The sequence below is a fragment of the Berghia stephanieae genome, chromosome 15 (genome assembly GCF_034508935.2).
Source record: "Berghia stephanieae isolate SIO BIC M18660-M18661 chromosome 15, UCSD_Bste_1.3, whole genome shotgun sequence".
Classification (NCBI taxonomy): Eukaryota; Metazoa; Mollusca; class Gastropoda; order Nudibranchia; family Aeolidiidae; genus Berghia; species Berghia stephanieae.
Genome location: NC_088374.1, coordinates 4,983,797 through 4,996,296, shown reverse-complemented (window position 1 = coordinate 4,996,296; position 12,500 = coordinate 4,983,797). Strand labels below are relative to the sequence as shown.

The 12,500-nt window shown below is 33.9% G+C and overlaps 2 protein-coding genes across 5 annotated transcripts in view; one reads left to right on the top strand and one right to left on the bottom strand.

The window, feature by feature from the left end:
• Positions 1–1,876, top strand: part of LOC144960552 (uncharacterized) — a 75,070-nt gene extending 73,194 nt beyond the window's left edge. For 3 of the 4 annotated variants that reach the window (XM_078893761.1, XM_078893762.1, XM_078893759.1), the window contains one exon: positions 1,404–1,875. The gene's annotated coding sequence lies outside the window, so the exon portion shown is untranslated. Of the gene's footprint in view, positions 1–1,403 lie in introns of all 4 variants that reach the window. The other variant, XM_078893760.1, reaches the window with a different exon arrangement.
• A 5,323-nt stretch (positions 1,877–7,199) lies between these two features.
• The window catches only part of LOC144960314 (uncharacterized), a 25,689-nt gene continuing 20,388 nt past the window's right edge, over positions 7,200–12,500 (bottom strand). Inside the window, exons 8-9 of the mRNA XM_078893370.1 lie at positions 7,958–8,036; positions 7,200–7,480 (exon numbers count right to left, since the gene is read on the bottom strand). Coding sequence (XP_078749496.1) covers positions 7,452–7,480; positions 7,958–8,036 — 108 coding nt within the window. The 3' untranslated portion in view covers positions 7,200–7,451. The remainder of the gene's footprint in view (positions 7,481–7,957; positions 8,037–12,500) is intronic.

The window sequence follows — 12,500 nt, the reverse complement described above, 5'->3', positions numbered from 1 at the left end:
AGATTCTTTAGCAGAATATGCTATACAATACACTGTTCATTTTCTTTTAATTTTATGATGTACAGACGAAATTTGAATTAGAAAAATGTTAGTTGTATCGTAACGAATGCGACAATTTTCCTATATACGGTATGCGCTTGGCTAAGAAGCTCATAACATTGCCATCCGGAAGTATTACGGACCAACACATACAACTGTGTGAATCCATGAACGTTTATAGTCTGGTTAATACAGTTCAGTGAGCATTACTCGTGAACGCGGATGGCAAAAAACAATAACGAAGACCTGAGTGACGTCATCTTCGAACTATCTATAGTTGGTAAGGAGAGGGTTCGGGTGATCTCACAGTATGTACATTGATAGCATGCTCTTGGAATCTAGACGTCTCTTCCACATGTCTGAGACCACTTGGTATTGTGGTAAGACACTCACTTTCGGATCTGAATGTTTTGGGTTTGAACCGTGCTCGGCACATAGGTAAATCCCTAGAAAAGGCTCTCTACTCACATTCTCTCACTGTGCTCAGGTTTAAAATGAGTACATTACCGTTAACAGCGTTGTCTCTGTCTGAAATATATTGTAATATCGCTTTAAAGCCAAATACACACGTTTAGTGGATATTGCACTATATATAATCGCATTTTTGATTACCATTATCCTTTGTTTCAATTTTCATTTAATTGTAAATCTAGGAATTTTAACTACCCCATACCCTTCTTTATTACTTCTGGCTCTGAACTGACCGAAATGTGTTGCAAGGGTAATAAAAGCCTTAAGCCTCTCCTTACCACCCATAGGGAAATCGTCACATTAGTTACGATAAAACCAACCGTTTTCTAATTCTGATTTCTCTTGTACATCACAAAATTTAATGAAATGTTTTGATTACAGCTATTAATACTAAACACTGTGTTATGGAGCTCACTCGTTACTTTTTTGTTTTAGTAAGAAAAGTCTATTTTTGTGTCTGGTGGGGTGTGAATTTTCGGGTGAAATTCCAAAAATAGCTGGTAAGGAGAGAGTTAAAAACAATTAAAATAATACACGAGCATTGAGCTTTTTTTATATAGAGCAATATCCAATAAACCTGCTCAAAGCGGGTCCTTGGCCAACAGCAAGACTACTTAACATGTAAAACTAGACACGTCACATGCTAGGCAATATCTGTTACAATTTTTCGAACAAGGACACCGCTCTTAACGGCCAGGTACTCGTTTTACACCTTATTACGGTGAGAGAATGTGTGTAAAGCGTCTTTTCCAAGGACTCAACTATGCGCCGATGCGAGGCTCGAACCCACGGACCTTCCGATCCGAAAGCGAGTGCCATATAACTCAATATGCCATAGCCTCACATTAACGAAACTGTTAGTAACAAATTATATCCCTTCTCTTTCATTTCAGGGGAGTAAATCCACTAAGGTTTTTGTCATCAAATTATTCATTATTCATCAATCACGCCAAAACCGGAAGCGGAATATACAGAATCAGTGACGTCAACTATTCTATTTTGGAACATATGTGAAGATCAACCAATCAAAGGAATTGATAAGTTTGAGTTAACAATACATTCTAACCAAAGGGGAAAATTGTCACGAGGTATTGCCCCAAATAATACCCTCTCTATTGTAACACCTGAGACACCAGAATACCAATACGAAGTTATTTTGAAGAAATTTTGAAAATGTGGGACTTATTGTCTGGGATAAGTAATATTTTTGACCCGTATGATGTTGAGTGGCATACGAGTGGTGTATTTTAAGAATTGCTGATATTAAAGGCATAGAGCATGGCTTAGCCACGAGTATGCGCTGTATAAATTTTATTTATAATTATGATTATAATTATTGTTGTTGTTATTATTATTAATATTATTATTATTATTATTATTATTATTATTATTATTATTATTATTATTATTATTATTATTATTATTATATTATTATTATTATTATTATTATTATATTATTATTATCATATTATTAATATTATTATATCATCATGAATACTTTTACATTATATATTATTACTTATAAATAAATAACACATTTTTATCCACACCACCTTTTCGATATTTATATATTGGAGCTCGCCCACCAAATCATCTGACCATTTTTTTAAATCATTTTTTCCCCAGAAAACAAGTAAAAATAAAATATGTTATTTATAGCTTTCCAAATTACTTAAAAGTGGCATAGTCAACTTATTGTGTACAATTTTACAGAGGTAGGTCAAGGTGACTGGTGATCCTTTTACTTAACTGGGTGTATTGATTGTTTCCACTGATTTTGTTGATCCCAAAAAAAATATTCTCAGAAAGTATTTCCATTTATATCTACATAATAATGTCGTGTGATTCTAAAGGTTGAATTTTCAGCATATTTATATGAATTGTGCTTTAAAGGTATATTATACATTTTCGATAAATGTCGATTTTTGGAAAAGCAGGGCGAGTACCAAATGTAATCGATTATTCTTTCGAAATTGGAATACTTTTCGAGAACCAGTGCCTTTTAATTTTTAGCCTTTCTTCACGAATTCAAATGATTTTGAATTATTTAAACAAAACTGAGTGTTTAGAAATTAAAAGGTAAAGTAACATTTCCCTGCATATCTGAATGGATTTATATAGAAAAGTCAAGTATCTCTGTAGATCTGAATGGATGGATGTATAGATTTACATAGAAACGTAACGTTTCCCTGCAGATCTGAATTGATTTCCATAGAACAGTAACAATTCCCGGTAGATCTGAATATAAATTAAGAGATAAAGTAACATATCCCTGTAGATCTGAATATATTTACATAGAAAAATAATGTTTTCCTGTATATCTGAATTATTTACATAGAAAAGATAACATTTCCCTATAGATCTAAAAAAATTGGTTTAAATAGAAAAGTATCATTTTCCGGTAGATCTGAATTGATTTACATAGAAAAGTAACATTTTCTTGTAGATCTGAATAGAAATCAAGAGATAAAGTAACAGTTTAATATATATCTGGATACACGATATATGATAAAACAACATTTCATAGTAGATCTGAAAACATTTAGTCTATGCATTGTAAGTGTTATGTTAACACCTATAGCCTGATACAGTGTTTGTGTATCAATTTGTTATATTTGTTATATCTTGTTTGTTGCATGAATGTTGTAACTCGTTTCTCATTGAATAAAAAATAGTCATTCTGTTTATTGTCTGTGTTTAAGTGTAATGTAATGAATTTTACGAGTTATAATAGCTATTAATGCTACATAATAAAAATTATATTTTCAACAAAATTTGTTACCCGTTTTTTATGCTAACCCAAAGTTTTCACCTTTCCAAAAAATTGCAAGATTTTTACGAAAATGATTATACCGACTCCTCCGACGTGTAAATATATGCAAGTCTGACATCCGGACCTACTAATGGGCCAAATTTAACACTGTTGTAATGTACAATATATTGCGTCATTTTTTGAGATTTCTACTACAACAGTGATGGACCACAAGCAGTTGGGTTATCAGTCCTGCAATTGAGTGCGTGTGAGACTCAACAAAAAACACACATATATATATATATATATATATATATATATATATATATATATATATATATATTATATGTGTGTGTGTGTGTGTGTGTACACTATATATATATATATATATATATATATATATATATATATATATGTATATATAAATTGTCACTCATATTATATATGGCCAAGACGTAAGTTTCTGTGGCTTTCGTCCACGTCGTCAGTCATACGGAGTGTAAACACCTCAAACGGAATACATTTTTTCTTCGGACATTATGCCGACTGAAGATGTGGACGAAAGCCACAGAAACGTACGTCTTGGCCATATATAACGTGAGTGAAAATTTATATTTTATATTAGCTCTAACCATCATTATGGAGCGCTTTTGTACCTACGAGTACCCACCAACACTCATAAATATGTATGTATATATATATATATATATATATATATATATATATATATATATATATATATATATATATATATATATATATATAATTATATGCGGCTGACACTTGCGTCATTGCAGTCTTACCTTGAAAAAGATCCTACAGACAACTGTCCCCATGGGGATGGATAAAGGGAATTTAATTTTTATTTGCTTTATTTACAAATGGCCAAAAGTGATTTTAAAAGCAATGCAGACTTCATGTGATGATGCGCCCCGCAGTGAATCATGATACGTGGAGACAGCAGACGATCGGAACGAGCTCAAGAGTACAGGCCATGGTGGAAGATAATACCGTAGCCATCGTTAACTTATAGCTTGACACTAAAACCGTAGCCATCGTTAACTTATAGCTTGACACTAAAACCCCCGTAGACATCGTAAACTTATAGCTTGACACTAAAACCGTAGTCATCGTTAACGTATCGCTTGACACTAAAACCGTAGTCATCGTTAACTTATAGCCTGACACTACAAACCACGTAGACATCGTTAACTTATAGCCTGACACTACAACCTCTGTCGACATCGTTAACTTATAGCTAGACACTACAGCCCCCGTAGACATCGTTAACTTATAGCTTCACACTAAAACCGTAGACATCGTTAACTTATAGCCTGACACTACAACCGTAGCCATCGTTGACTTATAGCTTTACACTAAAATCGTAGACATCGTTAACTTATAGCCTGACACTGACCACAAAAATGGCGTCAAAATGCCAGTCTTTGGCTACAAAAGAAAGAAAAAATCGTGAGTTATATTCAATAGTTCAACCAATGAGACCACTTGTTTCCATGAGCACTATTAACGACAATTCACGGGGGGGGGGGTGAAAAAAAAACAAATAATGACGTCAAAAGGCCAGTCTTTTTGGGTTTCAGTGTCAAGCTATAACTTAACAATGGCTACGTTAAAACTTTCTAGGACCTATAATTTGACGTCATTTTTCCGTTTGGTGTAGGGTCTAGTGAGATGTCGTTTGTAGAGCTCAACGAAACAAGCGACTCCATTGGTTTATCTATTGTATACAAATCACGGTTTGTTTTCTTTTGTAGCCAAAGACTTGTCTTTTTACGTCATTTTTTTTGGTCAATGTCAGGCCATACGTAAACGATGGCTACGATAATAATCTCACAGCAGTCATGCAAGGCACATCGGAAGGTCAACGTAGAAGAGGAAGACAAAGGAAAATGTGGCCTGATGAAATCAATAAACTTGAGATTTTTTATAAAGCGCAATATCTACTAAACTTGCTCAAAGCGCTTTACAAGGGGTTCATGACCAGCAGTAACACGTAGCGTGTAGAACGAGGCATGACGCCTGTCAGGCGATTATTACAATTTTTTTTCCGACAGAGACAATGCTTTAAACGGCCAGGTACTTAATTTACATCTGAGTACGATGAGAGAATATGAGTAAAGAGCCTTTTATAAGGACTCAACCATGCGCCAAGCGAGCGAGGTTCGAACAAATGACCTTCCGATCCGAAAGCGAGTGTCATACAAGTAGACCAAGAGGAATGGACAGGATTATTGCTGTATGAGCTTAAAGAGTCAATAACTTGAGTGATGTGAAGCACCAAGTTGTAAAGGCTATGTGGTTTTGTGCTATTTTTGACACTCACTTCCGGATCGGCTGTTCTTGGGTTCGAGTCTCGCTCGGCGCATAGTTGAGTCCTTGGGAAAGGCTCTTTACTCACATTCTCTCATCGTGCTCAGATGTAAATTGTAAAATCTGTGCATAGTTGAGTCCTTGGAAAAGGCTTTTACTCACTTTTTCTCACCGTACTCAGGTGTAAAATAAGTACCCGACCGTTAACAGCGAAATATCTGTCTAAAAGAAAAATTAAGACCGCCTAACCGGATAAACTCCGGCTCCATGGGCCTAAGACTCTGAATGACTGCACTTTGATCAAACATAGAAGCAACATCACATAAATAATAAATATGAAATCAACAAAATTGTTTAATATGCGAATTTACTTTATTTTCAGAGATGGTCTTCAGTTATCGTTGGGCCGAATGGGAAAATAATGAGGGCCTTAATTATTGTTTAATACTTTTTTTCTTGAATCTATAGTAGAAGTAGTTGTGGTAGTTGTGGTAGCAGTAGTAGTAGTAGTAGTAGTAGTAGTAGTAGTAGTAGTAGTAGTAGTAGTAGTTGTAGTAGTTGTAGTAGTAGTTGTTGTGGTAGCTGTAGTAGTAGTAGTAGTAGTAGTAGTAGTAGTAGTAGTAGTAGTAGTAGTAGTAGTAGTAGTAGTAGTAGTAGTAGTAGCAGTAGTAGTAGTAAATAAAATGAATGTTATAACAAAATAGGAAACACAGAACGTGATGGAATTCAATTCATGTCGGGCAATTCTCAAAAGAATGAAATTATTAACCAGTCAACCATCTCCTTACCTGCCATTTCAAGGATTTTCTCCAAAACCTCACACCCAAGTTACACAAAAATATATGTTTTATCACTCAAACACAATAGCAGTAAAGTTCGTGCGTTTGATAACTTTCTTTAGTAAAACATGGTCTACAAAACACTGTTCATTTTCTTTAAAGTTTACGATGTACAAAAGACATTTGGTTGTATTTTAACCAAGGTCACGATTTTCCTATAGTTGTTAAGGAGTGAGTAAACCGGCGCTGTTCATCGGGGGGGGGGGGGGGGGGGGGGCACATACATTTAAATATCTAATGCTTTATGACAGTCCCAGATTTAAGACGTTTTATCATTGAAATTTACATTGATAATAATAATAATAATAATAATAATAATAATAATAATAATAATATAATAATATAATAATAATAATAATAATAATAATAATAATAATAATAATAATAATAATAATAATAATAATAATAATAATAATATATAATAATAATAATAATAATAATAATAATAATAATAATAATAATAATAATAATAATAATAATAATAATAATAATAATAATAATAATAATAATAATTAATAATAATAATAATAATAATAATAATAATAATAATAATAATAATAATAATAATAATAATAATAATAATAATAATAATAATAATAATAATAATGCAGACTTATATAGTGCCATCATCTCCTGCAATATGATCTGAATATAATCTTTACATATCAAACGACTTTTTAATAAATCTTACTTTAAAAGCTCTGTCGTCAGCAGAGACAACCTACAAAATTCCCCTGTCGTCAATTCGTAATTAAGTAATGTATTGATTTTTGATTTTCTGTCTTTTTGTTGTTGTTGTTGTTGTTGTTGTTGTTGTTGTTGTTGTTGTTGTTATTTTTGTTGTTGTTGGCTGAAAAAGGGATTCCCTCCCAAAAATTGTAGATTTTGGTATTTTATCGAAGCTGCTAAAACATTCATTTTATTTATTATTATAAGTTTGCTAAAACTTTGGTCAGGAATTCAAATGTTACAAAACGTCAATCTTTGGCTTTCTCTTCTTCATCGATAACAGAGAATCACTACGTTAGCTTTAGCTTCTGAAAGTTACCTGTAAAATAATAATGGTCAAGATTAGGAAAAAAAATAATTTAAAAATAACAAATTAAAAAAAACAGAATAAAAATCAACAACAAAACAAAACAAAAACAAAACGATCAGGGATTAAAAATGATATATGATAATTTTTTTTAATGTTGATATTGATGACGATGATGATAATCATGATAATGATAATTTTATTAATAATGATGATGACGTGGTTGCTGATGATGAGATTAATAATAATTATATTAATAATAATATTAATAATAATAATAATAATAATATATAATAATAATAATAATAATAATAATAATAATAATAATAATAATAATAATAATAATTAATAATAATAATAATAATAATAATAATAATAATAATAATAATAATAATAATAATAATAATAATATAATAATAAATAATAATAATAATAATAATAATAATAATAATAATAATAAATAGTAATATCACTCATTACAGTACTTACCTGTACAAGCTCCAGTTTTTAAAACAATTTTATTCAACTCCATTTTGGATACTTTCGAGGTATTCCATTGTAGTTTTAGCTAAACAAACGACAAAATAAAAAGAATTATTGCAATACCTGATTAAACCGTGAAAAAAAATTAGAATTGATATTTTATATAGCGCAATATCCACTAATTGTGCGCAAAGGGCTTTACAAAGGATCCCTGACCAATAAAAACACGTAACATGTTGAACTAGATATGCCAACTGTTAGGCGATATTACCATTTTTTCAGATAGCGACAACGCTGTTCACGGTCAGGTACTCATTTTACACCTGAGTACGGTGGAAGAATGTGAGAAAACAGTCTTTTTAAAGGACTCAGCTATGCGCCGAGCGATGCTCGAACCCAGGACCTTCTGATCCGAAATCGAGGGTCATACCATGATGCCACATAGTCGTAGCAATCGGTAACTCACAGTACGACAGTAGAACTGTAGCCATCGGTAACTCACAGTACGACAGTAGAACTGTAGCCATCGGTAACTTTCGTGACACTGACCAAAAAAATGACGTCAAAAGACCAGTCTTTGGCCACAAAAGAAAACAAATCGTGAGTTGTATTCAATAGTTCAACCAATGGGATCACTTGTTTCCATGAGCACTACTAACGACAACTCAGTAGGCAGTGCAAAAAAAACAAATAATGACGTCGAAACACCAGTCCTTTTGGTTTTCAGTGTCACACACACTCTCTCACACTATCCCATGACCGGTTGGTCGCCGGGGGGACTTTCGGGATGCAGAATTCACGATTCGACGCCACTCATCACGGTCTTGGGCCTTCCTATTTAGATTGTTCCACGTCAATCCTGTCCAATCTTTAATGTTATCCTGCCACACTTTCCTCTGCCTTCCTCTTTTTGTGCCCTGCAATATTGTCTTGCATAAGCTGTCGTGTCTTACGAGGTGACCGAACCAAGATAATTTCCTTCTCTTTAACATTGCAAGTAGTGGTTCTTGCCTTCCTGCCAGTTCTTTTACTTCGCCCAGAACACTTACATTGGTTCTATGTTCCAAATATGATATTTTTAGTAGTTTTCGGTAGCCTTTGAGTTGGAATGCGCGAAACATATAATTTTTATTGCTTGCACGTATTTATTGCAACTTAGGCTCTTAATTCAGGATTGACGGAGTATTGTCTATTTCTCTGTGTTCCACTCCTGTATTCAACACTGTATTGTCTGTTTTAAATTCTACATTGTAAAGGCCATTACAGTATTCTGTCCATCTGTTCAAGGCATCTTGTTTGTTGGTCAGTAAGGTTCCATTTTCATCTTCTATTAAATTAGATTTGGCATTTTGTGTATTTGCAAGCATTTTCAATGTGCTATACGCTTTTCTTAGGTTTCCACCGCATCTCATACTTATGTCTATACCAAATCATTGGTCATCTATCCATTTCTCTTTTGCCTTACTCATGTGTTTTCTCAATTCCCTATTACTTTCCTGATATCTTGCCATCGGTTCTTCGTTTCGATGTTTCTGTGTCCTTAATTCCCTTCTTTTGTCGCATAACTCAAGAACTTCGTTGGTCACCCAGGGTCTTTTTATCTTCCTTCTGTGTGCAAGGACTTTCTCTGCTATTGAGTGGAGTATATCATTTATGCTCTCAGTTAGCGAGTCTAAATCTTTGTCTATTAAACTTAGGGCAGCAAATTTACCGCCAACTTCAGTTCAAAAATGTCAGCAACTGCTAGATCTTTCAGTTTCTCGACATCAAACCTTAGTCTTGTTTTTGCAGCATCATGTTTTGTTTGAAGTTTCAATTTGAGTGTACAGAGAACAAGATCATGACCACTTCCTATATCTTCTCCTGGATATGTTCCTCTCTTTGCCTTATTTATACCCGACATAAATCTCTGTGGAGCTAGTATAAAATCCATTTGGTTGTGTGACTGACCATCAGGGGAGTGCCATGTTGTTGTTCGTTTTCTTTTGTGTGAATGGAGAGTGTTTGCAATAGTTAACGTATGGGCTATAGAAAATTCTAGTAGTCTCATGCCCCTATCATTGGTTGTTCCTATACGAAAACGACATATTGTTCCTGTCGAGTTTGGATATATGCGTCTGGTCCCACATTCCGGATCAAGTCTCCTTGTACTATTAAGAGTAGCAATGACTATCCCGCACAAATCTTTGGGCCTCTTTTTTGCTTACGAAGTGCCCGAATTCGCGTCAAAATATGGGACGAAGCCATTTCGTATATGCTATTTAAAAAAAATAATTACGACGCGTTTATCGATGAATATGACTGAAAGTTGGCACACAGTTAGAAAAAAAGGTCATTTTACATTATGTCAAGCGACAAAACTCGTGCGATTACCAGAAGACCGTTGAAAAAAGATTTTTACTCTTTGGAGTAAAATATTTCTAAAACTACCGGGCGTGGAGGTTTTGTCGCTGACAAGGTAATACATGAACATTTCTTCTTTTTGGTTGTAAAATTTCATATGAATATGACGAGTATTTTTCAGGTATTTTACAAAACACCATCCTAATTTGCTCTTCAAGTTTCAATCTTTTAATTCACTTATTACGCAAGATACAACCAAAGGTCGAAAAAAAATGCCGAAAAAGCGTCCCATATTTTCGCGTTTTTTTCCTCTTTGCGGGTCATCCAAATAAATTACACCTTTGAAACAGCATAACTTGTTTATTTATGAATGGATTTTCAAAATTCAAAAACATTTTTACTCAGTGGAGATAAGGCTTTGATTTAAGACAAAATTTTCCTCAAAAAGAGAAAAAAACATTTTCCATAGTCATTGCTAATTAAGAGGTCTTTCTTTGGTATCCTGGAAATTGTTGCTTCTAGAGTCTCATGACATTGTTCTATATCTTCATCACTGTATTCTGATGTTGGCGCGTAAACTTGTACTACAGACACATTTTTGGACTGAGCTGCGACTCTGATGGTGATTATCCTGCTGGACACTGGGGTACATTTTATGATAGCATTGTCAGGCTATAACATAACGATGGCTACAGTAGAACTAACTCAGACGTATAATTTGACGTCATTTCTTTTTAGTTTCCTGCAGCGTATTGTGAGTTGTCGTTAGTAGTGCTCAAGGATTCTCTTGGTTGAACTATTTAATACATCTCACTAATGGGAATGAGATTAGCGGAAGAGTAGCGTCCCTTGATTGGACGTCACCCATAGTCTGTGACGTCACCGGCGGAAAATTTATTAGAGAGAGAACGTCATGTTGCTTGTGCGCATGCGTCTCTCGTCCTCGCTTCCGCTCATAACCAACATGACGTTGTCTCTCTAATAACTTTTCCGCCGGTGATGTCACAGACTATGGGTGACGTCCAATCAAGGGACGCTACTCTTCCGCTAATCTCATCCCCTATTTGTTTTCGTTTATTTCTCTCCTTACCAGTCATTTTCGGGATTTCCCCAAAACTTCACACCCATCTAACACAAAAATAGTATATTTTTCACATAGTAGCAGCAAAGTTCTTGCTATACACTACATTATTTCTTTCGCAAAACATGCTTACAACACACTGTTCATTTTCTTTACAAGTACAAAAGGAACTAGAATAAGAATAATATTGGTCGTATCGTAACGAATGTTTTTCCCATAGTTATTAACCGACTATATCCGTAGTTTACCCGGGTTACTTTTAACCCATGCCTATTCATTACATTTTTCTGAGACAAATTATAGGCCTAGTATCAAAGCTATTGTTTTTAGTGTTTGCATGATAATGGTAGTTGAATAAAACTATCTCTGTACATGCTCATTTTAAAAACATTTTTTCCAATTTTGAAAAGTAGCAAAAACCTCTAGGATTGAGTGAGATGGTTAAGGCCAAAGACGTGTCTTTTGATGTCATTTTTGGTTGCTGTCAGGTTAAATGTTTACGATGGCTACGATTTAACAAAATGTCCCAAAAATGTGTACACATCAAAATAATAGGCGTCAACAGGATTGACGTCAATTCCTTCGTAATGACGTATAGTAACATAGTAACTGGTTCTAAAATATGGGAACAATAGCTGACACCCTTAAGAAATTCTTCTCCGACGAGGATAAAATGTATCCAGAGGAGAAAAACATTATAAATCTGATCGTGTTTTGACTTTTATACATTTTTATCACATGACATGTGAAAATGTTCTCTTCAGCATTGAGAAAAAAAAACTACATATTTTCTTTATTTAGAACCAAGCTGCTGGTTTCTGGGCGGACGTGACATCAGACTATTGAATCCTGTTATACATATGGCATTTGATAAAATGCAATTATTATTTTAAAATGTAGTTAAAAATTCAGTTTAAAAAATGATAGCATGGATAGCTCATACGTTAGTCACGATTTCCCCGGCCAGGCGGAGTTGTCGTACCAATAAGGTCGCGGGTTCGAGCCCCCTTCGGCGCGTGACATTTTTATTCTCTATTGTCTTCTGGCACTTTCCTATTCACTTTATTTCTTGTTTATATAGAGCAATGTCCACTAAACGTTCGCAAAGCAATTTACAAAGGCTCA